At 33.2% G+C, this 24,153-nt stretch overlaps 4 protein-coding genes and 1 long non-coding RNA gene across 6 annotated transcripts; 2 read left to right on the top strand and 3 right to left on the bottom strand.

Annotated features, from left to right (window-relative positions):
• Positions 1 to 102: 102 nt before the first annotated feature.
• On the bottom strand, positions 103 to 9,448 carry LOC123715945 (toll-like receptor 2). The gene is made up of 5 exons (XM_045671332.1): positions 9,102 to 9,448; positions 5,386 to 5,566; positions 4,245 to 4,803; positions 2,948 to 3,027; positions 103 to 1,161 (listed from the first exon to the last, which is right to left on the bottom strand). The coding sequence occupies exons 1-5, from the start codon at positions 9,131 to 9,133 to the stop codon at positions 958 to 960; spliced, it is 1,056 nt and encodes a 351-aa protein (XP_045527288.1). The 5' UTR covers positions 9,134 to 9,448; the 3' UTR covers positions 103 to 957.
• A 1,651-nt stretch (positions 9,449 to 11,099) lies between these two features.
• Positions 11,100 to 13,741, top strand: LOC123716645 (E3 ubiquitin-protein ligase MSL2). Of its 2 annotated transcripts, XM_045672490.1 has the most exons (5): positions 11,398 to 11,506; positions 11,831 to 11,916; positions 12,015 to 12,221; positions 12,310 to 12,484; positions 12,812 to 13,741. In XM_045672490.1, the coding sequence occupies exons 3-5, from the start codon at positions 12,015 to 12,017 to the stop codon at positions 13,012 to 13,014; spliced, it is 585 nt and encodes a 194-aa protein (XP_045528446.1). In that variant the 5' UTR covers positions 11,398 to 11,506; positions 11,831 to 11,916; the 3' UTR covers positions 13,015 to 13,741. The 2 variants fall into 2 exon arrangements, with proteins under 2 accessions (XP_045528445.1, XP_045528446.1); XM_045672489.1 differs by having other exon boundaries at positions 11,100 to 11,916.
• Positions 13,742 to 14,452: 711 nt separating this feature from the next.
• Positions 14,453 to 15,168, bottom strand: LOC123716358. Its single transcript, XM_045672061.1, has one exon. It carries the CDS (start codon positions 15,065 to 15,067, stop codon positions 14,465 to 14,467), a length of 603 nt encoding a protein of 200 aa, XP_045528017.1. The 5' UTR covers positions 15,068 to 15,168; the 3' UTR covers positions 14,453 to 14,464.
• A 1,626-nt stretch (positions 15,169 to 16,794) lies between these two features.
• On the top strand, positions 16,795 to 18,163 carry LOC123716245. Its single transcript, XR_006754530.1, has 3 exons — positions 16,795 to 16,950; positions 17,178 to 17,357; positions 17,822 to 18,163. It is a non-coding gene; the product is annotated as an uncharacterized LOC123716245 (long non-coding RNA).
• Positions 18,164 to 18,408: 245 nt separating this feature from the next.
• Positions 18,409 to 23,641, bottom strand: LOC123716191 (cuticlin-4). The gene is made up of 2 exons (XM_045671802.1): positions 23,483 to 23,641; positions 18,409 to 20,451 (listed from the first exon to the last, which is right to left on the bottom strand). The coding sequence occupies exons 1-2, from the start codon at positions 23,570 to 23,572 to the stop codon at positions 18,760 to 18,762; spliced, it is 1,782 nt and encodes a 593-aa protein (XP_045527758.1). The 5' UTR covers positions 23,573 to 23,641; the 3' UTR covers positions 18,409 to 18,759.
• Positions 23,642 to 24,153: the final 512 nt, after the last annotated feature.

Genomic DNA, 24,153 nt, shown 5'->3' with positions numbered 1-24,153 from the left:
CATGTCAGATTGATAATGACAATTCAATAGATATTTGGAGCATAATACTTTTATATGTAAGAGGCAAGATGTTGATTGTCAAAGAAAATAAAACAGCTTGGCTAAATAAAATATTTTTAATCTTTGATAATATTATGTTTATCACAGAGAATTAGTTAAACATGTCACAAGTGAATATTAACCCTTAAACTTAATATTAAACTGTCCTTTATAAAAACATAACTTCTTTGGCATAAACAATCCAATTCATTCAAAACAAAATCTATCCGTTAATAAATTAAATTCTTATTCAAGTAAATTTCCACACCTGCGTTCAGACGTTTTTGAAAATATAAATTAATTAAATCAATACGAAATTATGTTTGTTTTATATTATACAATAATTTTTATTAAACCATGAGGTGTTTCTGTAAACGCGGAGATTCTTTAACTTCATTTAAAATCCATAATTAACTTATATTAAAGTGGTACTAATATTATTATATAAGTTACGCAAACATGGCACACCTATACACCAATATTTGAAATATGTTATTCTAGTCAGCCTTTTAAGCCTCGCATATTCATTACTCCTATGGGTAAAATATTTTTTCTTACACAGTCACATGACTAAGGTTAGTAGCAAATATCTTTTACACAATTGCAATAAAGATTTCTGGAAAATAACTTAAACTCTTTGGGATAGGTCGTTCAATGCTCAATAGTCGTCTAACACATTGAAGTTCCAATATGGGTATATATTTATTTACTTATTTAAAAAAAATCAGTCTTATTGCATCGTATTCACTAAAATACTCACTCTTCATCAAAGAGACGAAAGAGCAATTCAGTTAAATAAGTGCAAATGGACTGATAGAATAGATTTAGTTTTTATATACTTTATAAAGTATGTATGTAAACCATTTTGGCCGGCGCATATGACTAATACGAAACTTAATAGAAAAGTAGGCCTTTAAGTTATGCTACATCATTTAAAAGGACGGTAGATGCTTGTTTGTCGCCATCTGGAGGGATTTTCTTAGTCTCCTTATCGAGCTTTTTCGTTTGTGCTACGTTATGTCTGTGCATGACGTAAAGGAATAAGACAAATCCTACGAGGAATCCTGCCAAGCCACCACCGATGGTGAGCCATGTACGACGTGAAGACTTTATTATCTGAGCCTGAAAATTAGACAAAAAAAATTAATCTTAGATTCCTTTACTTCTAAATATACCGGTACCAAGTGTGGTACTAATTGTAACTAGTTTTTTACTGAGTAAAATTATATAAGTTCTAATACACAAGGTGTGAATTTGAGAACATAAAAAATAACATGTTATTGATTGAAAGAGTGATCTGTATACCAAAGCTTTGAAAAGTGTTATGGAGTAATATGACTTGTAAATAATGTTTAATTTATTAAAATATCAATATAGATTTTTATGCGCCAGTCACATGGCACAAAACGGTCATGATTAGTAAAATGGGCCGTGGCGTACCGTACAATTAAAAATATAAATTAAATTAGCATTAAATCCTAATGCTAACTTGATGTTTAATCATCGGACACTGTTTTTCATCGAAATATAGGTAGGAACATATTTGTGTTGGTTTAGAATGATAATTTACATGTAAAAACTTGATGTTTATTTAGGTGTTTGCCACGCCATCTTGCGAGAGAACCGTTTTGGCGAGTTCTTGAAATTATGAAAGTTCAATTTGAATATTTTATGCCAATAAAACTATAAATAAAAGTTTGTATAGGTTTCTATAATGAAAACTATTAACGAATAATTAATCTAATATGTTTATTACAATATTCATACCTTATACCTACGTAGCACTGAAAATGTTTAGAAAATGAAAAACGGCTTCATGTGGATATTGTCAATACTTTTATTGTTTTTCTAAGACATCTCCGTTCCTCTCTACACATCGTCGAATTCGGTAAAACCACTGAGAAAAGCAGTGGGCCCATTATTCCTTAGGGGTCTCTTCTATGGCATTTTCGTACACTTTCACCGCATCTTTAGGGCTCGTAAAGCGAATACCTCGAATTTTATCTTTAGTTAAAGTCACAGGGCGCCAGGTCAGGACTGTCTGGCGGATGACTCATTATTTCGACACCTGCCATAGTCAAATATTCCCCAATCCATGCGAAGGTGTTTCTGGTCATCGGTTAAAGTATGGGGAATCCATCTGGTCAAGGCTTCCTTAGGCCTAAATGTTCGTGTAATATTTTATGAACTTGACTCAATGCCTAGGCTTGCCCGTATCTGCTGATAGGTCTCTTATCTTCTCTTATCTTCCTCTATCATGCGTCGCACAGCACTGATGTTATCTTCAGTAGTGGCTGTTAAAGGACGTCCCTTACGCGGATCATCCCTGAGATTCCGCGTCACGTGTTTACGCGTTTAAGTGCGGAAATTGAGTCCACCCTACCTACCTAACCTTGCTTCGACCACGCTTTAACTCGTTTAACCGATTGTAAATAGTGGCACGAGATAGGGCATCATTAAGAAATGCTAATCGCAACCTATTATAGCTTTGTTGTTGAGTAAGACCACATCGAAAGTCATAATACATCATTTACCGAAAATTTTTCCACGTTAGGTTCATTTTCACGTGTAACAAGAGTTTTAGATTTGCCGCCAATTCACAAAAACAAATGACAAATGAATGCAATATACTACATAAGGTTATCAATGAGTTCTAAAATTTAAATTTAAAAAAAATCCATTAGCAAATTAGCTGAAAATGTTTAGAACTGGCCCGTTCTAAACATTTTCAGTGTTACCCACGTAGCTCTTTTGGTGTGGAAGTTCCAAAAAAATATTATTTAGATATTTTCGCCGCAAATTATAAAATTCAATCAGCCTAAAGGCTATCGATCAACTCAAGTTGGTAGTATAGGGCAAGGACATATTTTGTTATTATCACAGCATATTATAAAAAAGTCGGCCTCACCTGTGTGTATTGATTTTGGCATTGATGATATGTTATGTTGAGATTATTAGGCAGTTCCTCTTTTGTACAGTGCTCAAACTCTGAAAAGAACGAAATACTAGACGATAGATATTTATATAATTATGACAGAATATCTTTAAAAAATTACGACTTAACAATTGAACCAGTCGCTCAGTAGACCTTAGGCGAAAAATATGTTTTATCCACGCATATATACAACTTTTACATACACAATATTACAACATAATATTTATCTGACTAATAAAGAGAAACTGAGAAGTCTTGGCCTAGTGGCTTCAGCGTGCGACTCTCTTTCCTGAGGTCGTAGGTTCGATTTCCGGCTGTGCACCAATGGACTTTCTTTCTATGTGCACATTTAACATTCGCTCGAACGGTGAAGGAAAACATCGTGAGGAAACCGGCTTGCCTTAGACGCAAAAAGGCGACGGCGTGCGTCAGGCACAGAAGGCTGATCACCTACTTGCCTATTCGATTAACAAACGATCATGAAACAGATACAGAAATCTAATGCCCAGACCTAAAAAGGTTGTAGCGCCATTGATTTATTTATTAAAGAGAAACTAAAGAAGCTTGATAAAATTTGAACTAGCCTATCAGTATCTTGTATGTTATCTGATATTAAGATCAACCAATCATGATACCTCAATGGCGCCTCACATCTTTTAATACACAGACTGTTGTGATGAAATATAAATACAGTAATAGGTACCCCGACTTACGCGAATTCGGAGTTACGCGATTTAATTTTCTCGTCTATTCGTTTTTTGTTTCAGCGCCGCGCAGTCAAGGTCAAGGGAAACTTGACAGAAGCCCTCAGTTCGATTGAAAAAGGGTTAACAATTATGAAAAGCATAGACTCCAATGAAGAGCGCATTTTTGTTACAAAACATGGAATAAAAAAAAATACTAGGATGCTACGAGGAGATATTACGGGAGAAGAAAAAATCATTGACTCGTCAGACGACTTTGTAACAATTTATGAAACCTTCTACATCAAAATAACTTCGGATTGTGTTTATACACTCTATTAATATAGTTTGTCACATTATCTAGAATAAGATACTAATTATTTCCAAAATTATTGTTTTATTTAGTCTCCAGTCCCAATTAAACATACTTTGTACGTCTTTATATGCAAAATTGTAACCCGACTTACGCGAACTCGACTTACGCGGATAGCGCTCAGTCCCACCTCAGTCCGGGGTATTACTGTACTAAATTCAAACGCAATTGCTATAAAATTTTATTAGGCGTATGTGTTTTATATGAAAATTACCTCGAGAATTAAGCCTGGTGTAATCTGCTAACTGAAAGTAAATGTTCTTGAGCTGAAACCACGATATTGTTGCTCTCATGTCGCATAACTGTAGACTGTCAATAGATTCTGTCAGATCCACTTTTGATAACTTGCACATAGAACTAAAGTGCTGGGCCTCGAGAGAAGTTAAAGGATTGTGTGAGATATTATATAGAAGTAGTTGAGGCAAAATACCCCAGTCCGGTAGAGCTTTTAACTTACACTCTGATAAGTCCAAAAGTTCTAAAGGGGCTTTTATAGGCTTAGTCAATTGAAGGTTGCTTAAACGAATATGCAGCAGTGGGTTTCCGTGTAAATATAGATTACGCAAGGTTGGCAAGTGGAAAATCGACTCTGGCAGGGTCAGAATAACGTTCTTAGACAGATCTAGAGTTTGGAGATTAGTTAGGTAGTAGAATGCATTCTCGTCGATAGAGTATATTTGGTTTTCTGACAGATATAGGAACTTTATGCTGGTATACGAAGATAATGTGTCATCGTGAATTTCTTGTAGTTTATTGTCGCTGAAGTCAAGGATCTGAAATAACAAATCAATTTTTAACGTTAAAATTTTATGAATTATCTTCGAATAATTTATTAAATATACAACAGTTAGGAACAATCAATGAAACAGACACAATACTTCATTCAAATTCCCGCCGTGGGTTACGTTGAAATACTGGTTACTAAAACACGCTAGATTTTACAAATTTTAAATTCATTTTTACATTCTCTAATTTACCAGTGACTAGGAATATACTTCAAGATAAGATGCGATGTCAAGATAAAAATGCTTATCGTTGAACAACGTATGATGAAGATAATATTGTTCGTCCAATTTAACTTTTAAAATTTAAATCAAAAGTAAATTACTTAAATTTTGTCGATAAGACAAGTGTTACTTGTCTTTTCTTCGTAATATTCTGTATTGTTTTTTGGGTGTGACAACACCGAATCAACATTAGTGTTTTGAAAATAGAATCATTGATTTTTAAGCACGGTTGTAAATAGTACTTAGTTTCTTGGCTATTCTACTCAGATCTACGTGTTCATGCCTATAACCTTACGTATTAGAACCATAACACGTGAATAAATAATCAATCTTTATAGTCAAACCTACCTCTATTCCAGCTCTAAGACTTGGTATCTTACTTAGTCTGAGACCACCGCAGTGGGCCCCGTACATATCATACGCATATTCATAGGTACATCTAGTTGGCGTTGATGCAAGAGCTTCAATATCCGTCATCTGCTTAGCAGATACAGAACTGAATAACACCAGTATAATACATGTTTGTAATCTGTAAAAAAATAATATTTATTGACTTGAGAAAGGGTTGCCGATGTTATCGGAATGCAGTCCGCGGGTCAGAAGTTCAAATAAACAAAGACGAGTTGTGGTATTTACTGGTTGAGATAAGATATGTACTAAGAAAACGTGGATCGTAATAGAATAAAAGGAAAATATACTTAATAAATGTTCGTTATATATATATGCATATTTTAATGCCATTGTAAAATGAAATGGAATTTAACTTGAAAAATTGAACTATTTTAACGTAACTACGTATCTATGATAGATATTGACGCGTGTCTTGATGTGCTTATCACTTGCACCGTAATATAAACAGTATTAGGCAACTAGGTGGGCTACCAACGACCGCATTTCTATGACGGTACACCAATCACCTTTGATAACAGTTTGAAACTTCATAAACTTAGTAGAATTTATCAGAAATCTATTTAACTATTTAGATAATAGAAGAAGCTATTTAAGTATTTCGTTTACTTTCTTAATATAGACGGTAGGTCCGATTTTTTTATACACTATTTTATATTATAATGGTTATTCATGTTTTAAACATATCACTAATCACCTGTGAAATGTTAACGCTTCTATAAAACACGTACTATTTGCATTATCTAAATAAGCAAAGGAAATTGTTGCTAAGTACCAGTAATTATGATCCCTTGTTTAAACACGATTCAAGTTTCTACGCCTTTATTCTAGAAATTGAAGACTTTTCATATACGAGTTATATCTTAAGCGCGTAATACTTGTTTCGCTCCTGAAAGAAATAAACCTATTGTTGTCGGCCTAGTAATATTATAATGTAGTCCGGAAAAGGTTTATCAATTATTTAAACCAAAATAACCGTTTTACCTGTGTGACTAACTAGTTATCAGACATGCTGTATAACCCGGAGATTCTGGGTTTGTTTCTGACGAAAAAAGTTATTGAATGTACCAGAATCATAATATGTCCTATTTCTTTTGACAGGCTACGGGATTGCAACAGTAAAATTCCAAAGAAATTCATTTATTCATTTAACGCGATTTTTTAAAACTTAAATACATACAAAAGAATTAAGGAAATCGATTATTGAAATTACTTAAATATTGTCGATAACTTGTCGATTTCACTATCGAGTAATTAATAGTATAATAATTTGAGAACCTAATCAGATAAATCAGAGTAAAATTAATCTATTGCTGAAAATAATCTAATAATGAGGCCACGTAATAAACCATAAACAGTAATTTCGAGTATCTATTGTATTATAATATAAAGCAAGTACTTAGTGAATGACAAATCTCTATTCAAACATTTCCTGAAAAATACTGTGTTTACGTTTACATACACATCGGCCCCTATAATTTTCCATCGTCACACGCTGACATTGTAGAATAACTTTATTCTTGGCGTCACGTTATATAATGAAAATAATGATAGCTAAATTAATATCAAATTAGCGGTCCTGAAGTAATGCAATAATAGTGCAGAGTATAATGGAACATCCTCGTGATATGACAGCGAGAACTATTGTATGAGATAGCATAAAAACCTACTGACGACCATCAAACATTTATGGATTGTGTAGCTTCTCTACAATTTTACTGGAATCATGTTATTACTACATATGTAGCAAAAACATATGTTTTACGGATTTAGAATATTACCGAGCATTGATTAGGTGATAGTAGTTGCCGCACAGTATTTTGGCTCTTCTGAAGATAAAAATATACAAGGCTAAGTACACAGACAGCACTATAAAGCAACTTTATATTATCGCGGGTAATCTTCGTTAACTTTGTCATAAAACTGTTTGATTAATTATTATACCTGAGGCCTCCGTAGTCTAGTTCGTAAGAAATTCTAGTTAGTTAAGACTGAGCGGGAACTATGACTCATTTATGTCAAAAACGTATTGAAATGCTAGCCCTTATGATTTTGGAACAACTGAGCAAGTCTCTTAGTTACATTAGGCAACTTATTTTATGATTTTCGATATTCCTAAATGTTAATAAATTTTACAAAAAATATGATTTCTATATATAACAAAGATACATTAAAGTATGATAACTAATAAGTACCTACGCGTTACTACGAGTTTTGTTATAATATGTACATATGCACTATATATTGCCAAACTCAATATAACAGATTCTTTATATTACTTTATATAACTATTATAGATTGAAAACTATATCAAATCTAGATAAGTATCCTTAGATAGGTATTGCAAAATATTATATGGAGTTGTGAATCATCTAGAACGTACATCACTTGCGAACACTGGGGGTCTGAACTCCTTAATTGGTAAAGGTCATATTAATTTCTTTAATTGTCTTCTTAAGCCCTGAAAGTACCCTGAAAGTAGTGTTTAGAGGAAAAACCACAGCGCTACTCGCTGATAATCATTATAATTAGGCCCGTTACTACTACGAAATATGCAGCAATCGTATTGAGGAGTATTGATACGAAAAGCAGATACATATAACGCTAATAAGTTCTTATAAAATAAATGTTTACTTTCAGTGGAAGTTCTCGAATGAAATATGTCCTTTAACGGAAGCTGTACCTACATTGTTAGGGACACTCCTGCGCATTATCCGTAACGGCCTCAATTGTCTGATTGATCTTTATGATGCGCCAACGCCCTAGCGACGTTAATCAAGAGGAAATTATTGACCGAGTCTGCGTTTAGCAATTGTTTTCACTATTGACTTTACTTGTTGCCAAATTTTCTTAAAATATATGTACAATGTTAGTTAAACACTAGTTGACAGTTGTACTTAAACATGTGTAATTTGTGTTGGTTGGTTGGTTGTGTTGATCTCAAAGTCATCTCATAAATATTTAAATTTAATCTGATTAAAATTATTTTATGACATATCTACACACACACAAACTAAATTCATAAACTATTATGATAAGAATTTAAAATATAATTCTATGAACACATTGTTTTAACGGAAAATAGTGATTATTTACCGAATTTTTCGTTATCTTGATATATGATTCATTTATACGACTTATATTGATAATTTCAATAGAGGTGTGCCTCAATTAATATAATGTATTATATTCAGACTACTAAAAAATTACCAATACATATAGATTTATAATAAATATAGATTTCCTAAAAGGAGAGTAATATAATTCGATCAGGCGTCATTAAACTGCTTTTATAATATCTCAGAATTATTTTCTTAAAATTTCCAACAAATCTCCACGTCCATTCTATATTTGTTATTTAAGGAATATATAACAAAATATTAATACAAGTTAGCATTACAGTTCTTATTAAAAAAACAAAGAAATTTTAAAATTCAAGCATACTGTTTATATATTATGATTATTTTATATTTTATAGCGATTACGGTACCGTTATGAATTATTTATAGTTATTATTAACAATTACTTCGCTGTGTGTTTATTATGTTTTGCTTTTCTCGGTAGGTAAAATATAATCTTAGCATTGTTTCTAACTGCAGTTCGATAATGGCAATTATTATCATCAAGACATTGATCAGATAAACTAATTAAATTACCTGTTCATTTTAAAGTCAGCGTAAACGATCATCGAATATCGAACTCCGGTATCCACATCACCAGCATCACACAAACTTTAGCAGACACACGCACTCTACAGACCCGCAAATTAACGGAAGACGCTTGTTCAATTGATTCAATTAGGTCGTTCCCGACCGACAACCACTATAGAGATGTTTTCCATACAGAGGATCAAATGCTACTGTCGCGGTTATCTTTTATCAGCTCTTGTCCATCAACGAAACCTATTCTACTTTGAGACAATGGCTATATGAACCAACATCGTCACAGTCAAATATCTAGTGTAATTGACGTCCTATCTGTATGTTCTGATTGGTTGTGCGATTATTTGTCCAAGTCGTGTATTAGAGTACTTTGATAAGTCTCTTTGTTTTTGAGGGACCTATAAATACACACTTTAGATAGATACTTAATTGACTGTTTTATTATGATATCTCTAACGACTCTATTAGTTAATTGTGTCAAATATCGTATGAAATTATTTCATCATAATAATTTTGCAATACGTTACCTGGACATGTAAATAAAAAATAGAATATAATGTTATAGATCAACTTTCGAAATATTATATTTGGTTATTTGCCATTCACATCCATTAAGCATTGTAAAGGATCGATATTTTGCGATTTCAGTTAATAAGACAAAAATATGTATTACTTAAAATTTTATACAATAAAGATGCGAATCAACAAATCAAAATCAAGAAACTTGCTTTTCCGTAACATTCTGAAACGACACTTAGCGCGAGCTATGACTAGCGTACGTCAAAATCTAAAGAATATATACCGATTAATTAGTAATGAATGTAATTACGAAAAAGAATACTTTCTAGGTTTTTCACCCTCAATCTCAATCATCTATTTAATTATATTATGCATAACTAAAGTCAGGAAGACCGCGGCAGTGCCATATAGATATTGAGTTATTGTCTACAAAAAAAAATATTATAAAAAACTACGAAAAGAGAGTTTTTTTATTGTAACCTTTTAGTGCCAGCTTGCAAAACGCTAGAGAGTTATTTTGCAAAACACAGTTTTATTTGTCACCATTTTCGCTTGCAGCATCTTTTGAAACCCTACATAGAAACTCCAGCAGATACCAACGGGAGTCGGGACTCCTGGTCTGCTAACAGTGAGCTGAAGTTTTTCTCAATTATACTCTTGTTTGCTTTCTGTAACAGATCGTATCTACTGGAGTGGATTGTCTACTGTCTATCTCGGATACTCAATTAGTAAGTGATGTGCAGATTCTGCCTCTCCATCGCACTCGTAATTTCAGTCACTCCTTAATTCACGTCTATGTAAATATTCAGAAAATAAGCCAATATTAAGCATGAAAGGCAGAGGCATCTTTTGCGTTTCTATAAGGATAAACTGAGCCGTGTGACGCTAGCTTTAATTTTTAGTATCAGAGCCTTCCAAGTTGCGAATTTCGCAAAGCATTTAGGTCCTTTTTAAAAACTAATATAATTGAATTATAAATTATTTAAAATACATAGATTTTGATTTTAATTAGCCGTACTCTTGTCGATCGACACGCGTCTTTCAAATACGTCTATTATATAAATACTATCTCTAAAATAAAAATATAATTAATTTAATATTACCTACATGAAATGCTGAACTTAACGTATTTAATAGCGTAATTAAATAGGTCTACAGTTATTTTCATGCCGATCATTGGACTTTTTTTAATAATATAAACACATATTTTTGAAATTTTCACTCAAAAGTTTAATTAAAGCAAAGGAAAACACAAGCACAAGAAAACATGAATGAAAAATTCACAAGAACTGTTTTGGGGCTCATTCGTCGCTGATAAAATTATAGTTTTGTTTAATTTGAAAAAAAAAATATATATATAAAGGATTTTTTCTGTTTATTATCTATATACCTATTTGAGATATGTACAGACTACTACCAGACGTCATTAATGACATTTAATGATTTTGAAATGTAAACTAGTCAAAACTGCGAAGCGGCTTTTTGGCCAAAGTGTTATTTTGTGTTTTGGTGTATATTAAATGGACTACAACAGTTTCTCATGCGAAATTCGCGCTTTAGTTAAATGAAGATGAATGCTACAAGTTTATATACATCAACATCAAGATTAATACTGTTAGCCGACCCAGCGGATAAAAGTTCTTGGTCCGATTTATATCGTCTTGTTCCTTATTTAAGACAATCATTATCATGTGCTGTCTGCGGAAATTTATTAAAAGAGCCTTATACTCCTGAAAGTTCCAACTGCCAGCACCATGTGTGTAAAAATTGCATAGGTGGAAGAAAAAAATTAAAGCCCTCCTGTGGTGAGTGTAAGGATTATGAGGATTATACCGACAACAGTTTGTTAAGGACTCTTCTTCAATGTTACAAAAAACTTTGTGAGTATTTTATGGATACAGAAACATACAGAGTGTTAGTAGAAGAAGATGCTTCAGTAATTGGGCAAAATGGTGGTGTTGTTGCTAGTTCAGGTTTGATAGATTTGATAAGAGAGGGGGCCCGTTTTGATGATGATTATAAGTGTAATGCTGGCCTATCAAAATCAGCATATAGTATTTTGCCATGTGTCTATAACTCTTCATCCACTCAAACCCAGGCCACTTCATCATCAACTAGTATAGAAACAAGGTCATCTAATAAATGCACCACCAATAACAGAGATATATCCAATGGATCTCCTTTATATTCAGTTATGTATGCAGGATCTGGCAACAAAATAACAATTAAAAGAAAAAATGCTGATGACACAGAAGTAACACAAAGTGAGAATAGCTTACTAGATGGCAAAGTAAGAATAAATACACTTACAAATATTAATATACCTTTCATATTGTAATTTTGATCTATATGAAAAATTAACAATTTACTTTATTATTATTTTTACAGATGAATCAACTTCCCTTTAAGAAGCCTTCAAACCGATCACGCAACCCTGGTAGTAAAAGAAAAGGTTGCCGTTGTGGTAATGCTACAGCAACTCCGGGTAAACTTACTTGCTGTGGTCAGCGTTGCCCCTGTTATGTTGAGAGTAAGCCTTGTACCGAATGTAAATGTAAAGGTTGCAGAAATCCACATAGGGCAGATGGATTGAAGGTAAATAAAATCTATTTGAAAGACATTTTTGACCTAATACTATTAATAATTGCTGTGCTTTTATATACCAATATTTTTAAAATTACAGGTTCGTCCACACTTACCACATATAGATACCCTACAATTAACACTTAATATGAATCCAAGCAGTTCACCGTCATGTTCAGGTTCTATGGACAGTCTCGATACTGATTCACTTACAATGGAGGCCATGGAGGAATCTCTTGGGTTCAGTACAGATTATAAGTCACCGAGTCTCAAAGGTAATCTTTACATAACTTTTTAATTAAAATATTTTTATCATTAAGACTATTATACTTAGGTCACTTTTATATTTTTATGCATTTCTTTCAGTTACTCTTAGCTCTCTTTTAGCATGGGTTGCGTGTAATAGATAAGAAAATGATAAGGCTACCTTTTTAAGGAAACTCAAACTTTATTAAAGTGTTTTGTCCTTACATCAACATCTTGCTGTCATAATATTGCTACTAAATCTTTCTCTTATTTTGCATTTATACTTTAAACCCTGACTATATAAACTGTATGTTATACTAAATAAAACCTTTCAAAGTAAGACTTGTTGTTTACAGTATATACAAGCCAGATACAAGAAGTGTCAGCATCCTTACCAGCTACAATATTAATGGATGAAGAGCTCCCAGCCTCTCCTGACAATTTAAGCTCGCCATGTGAATATGCTCAGTATTCTCCTAGAGGAACAAATGATACTGAGCTATCACCACAATCCACAGGCACACAGGATATAATGAGTGACCCGGAATTAGATGCATGACAGTCAATTTCTGTTATAAATGACTAGAAAACCATTTTTAGAGTGGATGTTAGACACACTGCGATAATAAATGCAAATTTGAATGTACAGTTCATCTCAGTGACAAATGATAGAGATCTATATGAGTGACAAATATTTTATGTGAGTGCCACCTCTAATCAAACTATCAAACTTCCACACTTTTATTTTCAATTTACAGAATTAACTTTAATGACAACACATCATAACACACAATATTCTGTTTATTTTATGTATGCATTATACTTTGATAACTCAAATTGGAATGTCTATCAATATGCTTGGTCTAAACCAGTGATGGGCAAAGTACGGCCCGCGAAAGTATTTAATCCAGCCTGGACAGGGTCCATCAGCAAGGATAGTTTATGGCCCTTTATAATTCCGTTTTGACAGTCGAGAATAAAAATTCGATTCTATTTGTATTGTTTTTATAATATTATAATTAAAAGCTTTAACAACAATGCATTTTTTTATAATTGTGGCCTTCCTCTAGAATTTTATTCCTTGTGGCCCGCAATTAAAAAAGTTTGCCCACCACTGGTCTAAACAGTAAAAGCCTCTCCTTAAATGCAACAAAACCATATTCAATATTAATTTGTTTAAGAAACAATTAAATACAAATATTGTCACTCAAAATTTCTGCATTATTATCAATGTTATAATTTATTGTATATAAGAGTAAAGATAGGAAAGTGTGTTTAAAAACAAAGAAAATGGTCTCATTATATGTTAAATAATTTTACCTGTAATGGAGATATTGTAAATTCAATATTTTTATATGCACATATAGTTTAACAAAATGGAATATGTAACTTTTGTATATTTTAGTATAATATTTAATTTATCACTACCTGTTTTATTAACTGTGACTTATACTTTCAAATGCTATAATAGTACAGTTCATACCAATTTTTTTATAAACAAGATGAAAATATGTATTATGTATGACATTTTAAAACAAGGCTTCTTAATCCCTTATAATTTTGACATTCAACATAATTCTGGTACACTTTATTTAACTACACACATTGTGATAAGATAGTAAAATTAGCTAACAATAGTTTTTATATTTTTAATTATCTAAATAATTAAATTAAACTTTGTACAGTTCCAGTTCAGCGATTATGTTATATTATGTATATAAATGAGTATTTTATTTGTTGTAAGCATATCTTTTATAAATAGGATTTATTATTTTGAAGTTGGCATAGAAAACAATTCTCATGATAAAAGCTCGAGTACAAATAATGAGGGAATTGCCTTAAAATTATGGGTTTTTGATGAAAACAAAATTTGTTTTTTAAAGCAAGAATAAAAACGGTATTTTTCTGAAATTGACTTTTATTATTATATGTTTAAAATTACAATTACGCATTTAAATATTAAGGTTTAATCAATTAATATTAAACATAGTTTCAAGAATAATATATGTTTAGTCGTCGATATCGTCAAATTGATTTATTTGAGTGTCGTCCACCGAACACCACACTCTAAGAAATTCGCGCTGTAAACTTGAAATAAGAGCAACATCGGAGGATAGAATAGTTATGTCTCTGGAGCAGTTAACGCGATTCACTTCAAAATCTAATGAACCAAAAATAACAACAGAATCACTACAATCTTCATCAATTATTATGAATTCATGCTCAAGTTTCACTGTACAATTTATAACTTTGACGCGAATGCCGTTTTCTGCTAAGCTCTGTAAGTTGCAATATTCAGCATATCTGTGCACAATTAGCCGTATTTCCACATTATTTTTTATTTTCACTTGTATCAGAGATTTCGTTATGGAATCACTTTCCAGACTTGGAATAGATATATCAATTGTTCTTGCAGCATGAACTATCATGTACAAAATACAGAAAAGGTTGTTGAGACCTACTTGCTTTTTCCACTCCTCGGTATCATTACTTCCGTAGATTAGGACATCATTAATTACGTCACTTTTTTTCTCCGCAGTAAACTTCTTTCGTAGGTCGATCAGTATTTTTGAAAAGGTATGAGCTAATGCTTTCCACAAAAAAAATTCCATGATGGCCTATAAATCTATTTTCAACGTGTTTATGAACGATATGTCTTGGCTCCAAAATACGACTATTATTTTTTGGCGAAGATCAAGTATTTAATAGGTTTTTTGTATCTACCCTCTAATTCAAAATCTATAAATCCAATTTAATAGTTTTGTTTAAGAAAAAGAGCAATAAAAATTCTTTTCGGTTGCTTATGGAATTTTATTGAAGGTGCCAAAAATATTTCCATGTTATCTATGGTAAAAGTCATTCAATATAACAGTGTCAAAACTTATTTAAAATATTGTGAGAAATATCCATGCCTTACAAACTTCTAAAGATTTTATTTTGATTCCATATAAGAAAACAATGCAACAATAATGGCTCAAGTTGTAGGGAAAAAGGTAGTAGCGGGTAAAGATAACGTTACCCGAACTACCAAAATCTTAGATGTGACGGATAAAAATTCAAAAGCAAGAAGTAAAAGTAAAATTCCTAAAAGTGTGCGTTATGAACTGGAAAATGCTTTAGTCAATGTAGGTTTCTGTCCTTTTTATTTTATTATAATAATTCTATAATTTTCTAGACCATATAAGTATTATTTAAGATTAATTTAGTGTTTTATTTGTTTTTTGTTAATTTTAGTTCCATTAAGGCAACGTGCCGTAGGTTTAAAAATTTAAACATAAAATTATAGTTCTCTAATATTGCTCTAACATGACATTATCTAACATATTATATAAAAATATTAGGAAGCTAATAAACACCGTTAGTTACCTACAGCAGTAATCTGCGCTCGTAGGTCCTACACATGGAAATTAACGACAAAAAAAATATAATTATGTTTTTCACTCAGTTGTGCGACGTGTGGTTTGATGAAATAAAGCCGCATTTAGTGCGCAATAAGATAAAGCTTCATATTCATCAAGATGCTGCAGGTGATGACGAACCCAAGCAATTACCTCAAGGAGCTCCGGGAAGCTCACATCTCGATCCAGGTGAATCCCATGTAAGAGCCTGTCTCTTACATCCTTATATTTTATTAATGTATATTTTTGTAGAATCTTGAAAGGGGTTGTGATTTTTTTTAAGTAGACAACTCCTTCTTTCCTCCCTATTAATGCAAACAACTTTTCAAAATACTCCCCGTGCTAAATAACCGATAGAGACACACATCGTGTAAAAAATCAATCTTTTAAGTATTGAAAAAAAATGTAGGTTGCTATAAGTATGGCCTGTTATATTAGCTACGTCAGCGGCAAAGTGCGAGCTCAGCCGTTTGTTATCCAACGCAGCAAGCAGCATCGACAGTGCGTTGTCACAGGCCGCCGCAGGATCCTTTATTGACTCCACGCCACAGGCTTTTAGCGTTGCCGCCGATACAGGTATTAAACGTGTTGATAAGAATTGCCCTTCTGCCTTGCCTTGCGCCTTAATATTTATTACGGCAATTTCTTGCTTATGCTTGACATGTGTTCGCTCTAAAATGTGTAAGTTGTCATATATACTGTCTATTGTGATCGTTTAGCAATAAACGGAGCTCTGGGATCTGGGATTTTTTTAGAATGCCATAAAAATTACATTACAATACATATACATAGTTCTATTTTTAAATATCAGGATTGTGATGTTGAATTGAACATATTTAAAATAATACCGCAAAAATGTATTACAGCCTGTAATTTCATACCTTTCATGGCTTTTCAATATTCTTAAAAATATAATTCTTTAGCATCCAAAACATAGCGAGGGCAACTCAAAACGAAGAACCCGAAGGCGAAGAAAAGAACGCAAACATACACAATCTGAGACAAGGTTAAGAATTCCACGTCTTTGTAACAATTTTGGTTTAGAGTCAAAATCCAATCAAGTTTATCAGGAGCCAACGCGCTATCAAAAGAATATCGTAAGTATGATGATATAATATTAAATTTTTCAAGTGCCCTGTAACCCTCTAAAAAGAGGAAAACGTGAAAGATGTTTTAGGCGTGTATTTTATGGATTGTTGTGGCTGTGGTCGCAACTTCGGTAGCCTTAAAACACACATTACCCACTGAATTAAGAAACCATAGAGTTGGCTATAAGTATTTTCAATAATTCTCCTACCTCCTACTTCATTCCTACCTATTTTAGACCAATGTGAAAACTAATAAAACTAAAATGAAGTCAAAATACACACAAACAGAGAGTAGAGGTAATCTTGATGCTGCTACCATGCCCAAGTCACCAAAACCACTACAGAGGCCACGAGCTCAGAAATTGCAGCCGAATAAAAATAAATCTCGGGCAATTGAATCTCCATTTTTCAAAACGGTAATACGTTGATATATTTTTAGAGTAACTATTAATATGACTTTAAAAACTAACCTTTGTTTTAAAGGAATTAAAAGGCAGAAATAAGACTTTGTCCATTTCCTGTAACGAGTCTTAGTATTGTTACGAGCTAGGGGATCGGATAGAAAATGCCGTAGATTTCTTCAAGGGTTTATTTCTTGACCCTCTCCTGAAACGGTCAGAAATCATATTACAGCCTGCTGAAAAGTTCTCTAAGTAGTGGAAAAATCTAGAAACATTGCAGTCGAACCGTCTTCTTAACAGTATTTTTGTTCCTGGATCGCTATCGCTGTAGACTCTTTCGCGCTTTCTTATCTAACGAAACTAATTTTAAATAAAAAATATATAGAGATATCGTAAGGATATGTACCTAGAAACGATTTTATATCATTGTTATTGCTATAATTTATTATGACATTTTTACAAAAACAGTATTTGTGCAGGATCTCGTTGATATCATTTGTTCGAAACATGAAGATAATTTAGAAGTATTATTTAAAAGTCCAACTAAATCTGTGGTGTCGTCAGTACTGAATTTAGTTCCAAACTCCAGTAAAACATGTGCAAAAAAGAAAATGATTAAACCATGGAAATAAGGTTTTGTTGTATTCTCACTATATTTAATTTTATGTAAACTATCTCGAATACTATACATACCGTACAAAAGATGCGTGAATTAATTATATATTTATAAAAATTATTACTTGCCTACTTTACTAATGTTTAGTAGAAATTTATTTTTATATAAGATTTAGTTTATTTTGGTCGTATGAATAAATATATTTAGTTTTCATGAGTCGTTTCTTTCTAGAACATAATTTAAGTGGGATAGTGTAAATATAGTTTTTATAAGACTTTTGAACATTAAACAAGGCATACTTGAGAGTTCTGTGCCTACTGTCTACTGATCAGAAATAATAATTATTGTTCACCAGGAATCGAACCAGCTACATCTAAATATGCACAAAGCATGATTCCCTCAAAGTATATATTTATTGTGAATTATTTAAAGAAAAAATAATTACAACAATCTCACACGACACTTTAATTGGTATATAACTTATATCTATTATCTTATTTACGACTCTTTACAAAATTACAACAGACATAAAACGACTAAAAATACAGTACAGGGAACGTTTCATACACGAATAAAATAATTTACAAAATGCAGTCGAACAATACATCACACACATTAAATACTTTAAATAAATAAGTCACAAGTCACCGAACCTCTTCCGCGACTGACCAGCGTTCACGTCAGTGACACTTTCATCGTGAGTGACGCCGCCCAGCCGTGGCTGACGCTCGCTCGCTCTTTGGATCTGAGAAGAGTTCTTTGAACGTCCACGCGTCACATTCGCACCCTACACATTCGCATCTAGTTCGTATGCTTTACATAGTCTGTCTCATAGTAAGCGGTGGCGCCGTGTGTTCCTTTTCTATCCAGCGCCCGCACTCGCACAAAGAGAAAAGCAGCTACCAGTGACGCTACTACCAGTACTAATAATAACATGACCAAACCTGCCACGAATGATGGCACTGACATGCATATCGTTTCTGGATCAGTTGCTGGAGATTGAATCACAACTGTTTCGTTTGTAGCAGCATTATTTAAAGCAAAGTTAACATCACCTGGCGCCACCACTTGTATCGTTCTGCTTGTATTTACGTCGGTCATTTCTTGAGCATCTCGTTTATAGATACGTGACGGCGTCGATGTTTCACGTTTTCTTCTAACACCTACTAATGTTTCGGGTAAATCTTCAACAGATCGCGGGCGGCCACCCAACGTTGCCAGATTACCGTGTCCTTCATCTTTCCTCTTGACTGTGTTGTATACGCCACGTCGTCCCGGGGGTGGTGGTGGAGGAAGGTTGACGTCGTCTTCATCATTTCTATTTGGTGATGGTGAGGAAGGACTTGGAGCATTAGGTGTAGATGAAGCCTGTGCTTGCGGTGGAGGAACAGTGTCGTCTCGTTTTTCAGAGTAAGCACCTGATGAATCTGCGGGATGCCTAGGGTCTGGATATGCAGGTGGAACACCATATTCAGCGTGTGGGGATGGAGGAAGTCCATACTCACCGTTGGGGAGACCATATTCACCTGCTCCCAATGTGTTACCTGCCAATAATGGAACTCCATAATCGGCACCGAGCCCAGCGCATTTAGGCTCCGGACAATTATATCTACATACTTGGATAACACATTGAAAGTGGACATTCATAGAATCTGGGAATTTAAAAGCTTGGAAATATGCAAACGATACAACAGAAGCAGAAGGACCAAAGTTCTTAATCTTCTGGAATTTGCTCATAATTTTGGGTCTAACTACGCATCCATATTGATCTACCAATTGGATTGGTGCTCTTTTACCATCGTGTGCAACACAGTTTCTTACTAACATGTCAAATTTGTTCTCGTCATCTTTAATTGCAAGTACCATAGTCATTGTCTGTCCAATTTTGACTATACCAGACACCTCTGAAGCCCAGGGTCCTTTTCCCACTTGAATTTGCATCCAGCATTGCAAGTTGTCTCCGAGAAAGTTTGCCGTAACCGCATGTAGCATGTCGACTTGGAACGGTCTGAAAGTGACAGCCTTTTCATAAAAGTCGTACCAAGTGCATCTTAATTTCCTCGCTTGATCCCATACTTCCTGAACATAAGGATCGTACTGTACAATAATCGTGTTTTCTACGTACGATCCGCTAGGCGTAGGGCTTCCATATGCTGCTACATTGTGGTTAGCGGAGCTGCTCATACCACAACTGTTAAGGAAGATCTCAAAAGTGGCGCTGAGATGCCCGGTCCCCGGTTTTAAATGCATACAATGTGAATCGCTGTAGAATCCTTTAGAGAATATCATACCATAAAACGGTCTATCGAACTCAATATTGACACGCATATGAGTTTTTTCACATTGGACTTGTAGATGTTTGATTTTGGGACTGTCAGGTGAGGTCAATGGCCAGGGGTCATCTGTCTGTGGCGGGAGTGGAGGGCCGTACGCGCCACCACGGTGCTCCAGTGGTAGTGATGCTGAGTCTATTGGCGGATCGCATCTTGCTTCCTAGAACGAAAATTAATTGGATTATTTCAAGTTTAATAAATCTATCCTAATATTATTTTATAGAGAAGTACATCCAACAAGTTATCAATAAAGTATTTCATAATAAAATTTTGATTGATGCATATATTAAATTTGAGAGTTAACCTATACACATATAGACCGCCCGTTTGTGTAAATGTTACTTCAACCCCATACCCTACTATTTAAGACAATTAAATAAATGCATCGTTGGCCAAGTGCACATTCCGATGTGCGGGTACGTCGCACTCTACTTCCCCACGCAACACGCCGCGGCCGTCCTGCGTTTGCGCCGATCTTTCCGACTTTCTACAGTGATGGATGCCACAAGAAAATTATAATATTAATCAACCTAGTAAATTACTTTCACAGTCTTAACGACTGTCTTGCATAAGATTTGAATTGTTATTAATTTAACATAATTTGTATTCAATTTATCTGGCGTTATTTTAAGTACTAAACTGCTTTAACAAGCACAATTAATTAAAATTTATTTTTAGGCGTTATATGTGGCAGATATTAGATCAGGTTCAAGTGATTGTTAAATAAGCCAGCAATATTATATTATATACTAATATTATCATTTTACAATAGCTACTTATAAACAGTAACTTAATTTTATTTATACTAACAAGGTAATATAGATTTGCGCTTGCTTCTAATCGATCGCATTTTCTAAACCAGTTAGAAATTACCTACTGCTCGAGTTTGTAAATAGCAAAAGGAAATACAACCGGCCCTTACAGGTTTCTTAGAAAAATTCTTGATATACATTAGGCGCTTTCAGCTTGCGTACAAAACATAACTGATAATAATTAAAGCAATATTATAAACGTAGTTTAATTTATATGTTGATTTAATTTATAAATAAAATGTGCAGAGAATATCGAAAACGTGTGACTAGTGACTACATTGCATCATTAATTAAAATCAAAATAAAGACTAATAGACATTAAGGATATTAACTCTAACAATGTTTTTACGAAAACATGACGCAGCAGTTGGTAAGCGTGTATAAGATAACCACTTCCGCTTCCTGTTTAAGCCTTTCCCTTATGCCAAAATATAAGGGGCTTCTGTTACCTGTGGCCTAATTTAATTTTTTAAGGGCAACTAATGGTATGTATGCGACGTTTAATATCGATAGACACCTTTTATTAGAGAGCGTATATTAATACATAATTTAATTGTGTTATATTTTACATTGAGTGTTTTTCTTTGCATGATTTAAAGTTAAGTATGTATAAAAAATTTAGAGACCTCCCAATAGAAGAGAGTGAATGAAAGTAAAATAGCTCAAATTCAAAGTAAACGAAAAATTAAAACCAGCGGTGTTCTACACATTGAATAATAAACTGTTTTTTAAAGTGTTTTAAAATTTAGATATAAAGTAAAAGCATTAGTTTGCATGTTTCAATCTTTAGACATTAAGAACTCAGCCGCCAAACATCTATAAGATACTGACCCGTTTAAATTCCTATTGTATTCAATTACGTTATGTCACAATAGTAGCAACATTAACTATTATTTATATTATCTAACCATAATATACAATAAGAAGCACGGCAGAAAATGAAATCGTTTGCACGATTTTGTTACCGATTATATCATCGATTAAGCTCGAAATTTATCCGCAGTGAAAGTGCTTTTTGGTAGACATGTCATGCTGATCGTATATTTAACAGAATCTTTAACGAGAAATCGAAATAAACACCGTGTCGATTGCATTTAAAATTTACGTAACTGACCTTGATTTTTGGCAAATGTTTTCACTTTTTGTTATCTTTTTTATTAAAAATCAATTGGCCAGAATTATGGTTATCAAATAAAAAATGTTGTATCCGGTAATTTTCGGTAAAAGTTCAGATTTTTATCGAATTAAAATTATAATTTTATAGATCCAAGATATTATTAAGTTTATATCATACCTCTTAAAACCATAAACAATTAATTTTGTGTAAGTGTGACTTTCGCGTAAATGAAAGAGAACACTAAATAGCTTTTAATGTTTATATCAACAGAAACCAGTGAGAATCAAATGATTTGGATGGATGCTAGGATGGCTATCCTACTGAATTGCTACGCTTACATAGGTGTCTTGAATGTATTAGTATAACTATATGTATTGTACGGTGAAATCGTTACAAAAACTTTATTGTTGTTATCATTACAGCTTTAATATACATACTTTTGTGATATCATTGTACTTTTTGTTGCCAAGTATAATGTTGCATTTTAAGAAAAAAGTGGATCAACTACATATACTTTTAAATATTTATATATATTTAATATACTTGAGCAAATATTGTAGTTATGAAAGGTATATCTGTGTTGCGTTGTTTGCCAAAATAAAAAAAAATAACATGCGATCAATAAATACGTTGGATGCTGTTAAATAAAATAATTAATATCAGTGAAATAATACATACATTTATCAGGGCCTCTAATAGTTAAGGAACTTATTTTTTTAACTATATTTTGTCGGTTTAAGACCAAATAAAGAGGTAATAAGCTACTATAAAGTAGTGTATGGACGAACGGAATACTGTATGTAGAGTACAGTTGTGGTGAAATCTAGTAATTGATGAAAAACGCTATGACGCTGCACATACAGCGATCGCCTTAAAACCTCATTGCTTAACGAACGGTTAGCTTACTGTATCTACAATAAATAGTTCGATACTAACATAACTCTTTTGCCTATATGTATGAGGTAAATTTAAATTAGCAATATAATAAAGTCTTGTATCTAAATTATGTCAACCAAAGTGACTGTAATTAAGAATATTTGTTTCTACTCCTATTTGCTAATTTCTTTAGATTAACTGATTTTTTAACAAATTTTTTATACGTTTATATATATGTTTTCTTTATTCTCGTGTGATTTTACTAAATTTTAAGCATATATGCATTTCATACTTTAAAACGTTTATGGCCGGCTGTTGTTAACCACAAAATTTGTAGTCATCAATATTATGATGCATGTCGCCTATAAATTATCTTATAAACTCACCTTATAAAGGAGCGTCGCGAGTAGAAACAGCAGCCTGGTCTTCATAATCGCAGTCCGGTCAATCAGCGGCCTGCAACCAACAAGACACATGAGTGGATTCAATTCGCGCTTGCGCTACACATGAGCGCTATAGGCGCGGGCGCACGGACGCTGCGGGTGTTCGCATGACGGCGAACAGCGAACACTGCCACTTGCGAGCTCTGCCCCGTTCCCCACCACTCCCCTCCACTGACCCACTGACCGAATGCAGCGGTCTACCGGAACTGCACCAGATGCATCTTTCTCCGATACGCTCCTGATGCGATCGGAGGAAATGCGCGGCCTTCACCTGACTCGACGCAAGGTCGTTATCAATTTATTTCATATATCATATAATTTTCTTTTTATATAAAATAAATATATTTCAGGACACTTATTAGGATAATTTTTACCATACTATTTAGATTAGTTCTTCATGGTATATTATTAAATTATTGTTATTTAAAACTATAAAAAGATTATAAATGTAATTCACATTTTTACATAAATTTATTCAAACTTATTATTGTAAGAGTATTCTAATATATACGATGTTTACGAAATCTCTAGAAATATTCTTTTATAAATATTCTAAAGAACAAAATATGGATAGTGGCACGCCCGTTTGCTTGAGTTGGAGATGCCGATTTCAC

The sequence above is a fragment of the Pieris brassicae genome, chromosome 11 (assembly GCF_905147105.1).
Source record: "Pieris brassicae chromosome 11, ilPieBrab1.1, whole genome shotgun sequence".
Lineage (NCBI taxonomy): Eukaryota > Metazoa > Arthropoda > Insecta > Lepidoptera > Pieridae > Pieris > Pieris brassicae.
The sequence above is the reverse complement of the archived record's forward strand: the minus strand, read 5'-3'. Positions and strand labels throughout refer to the sequence as shown.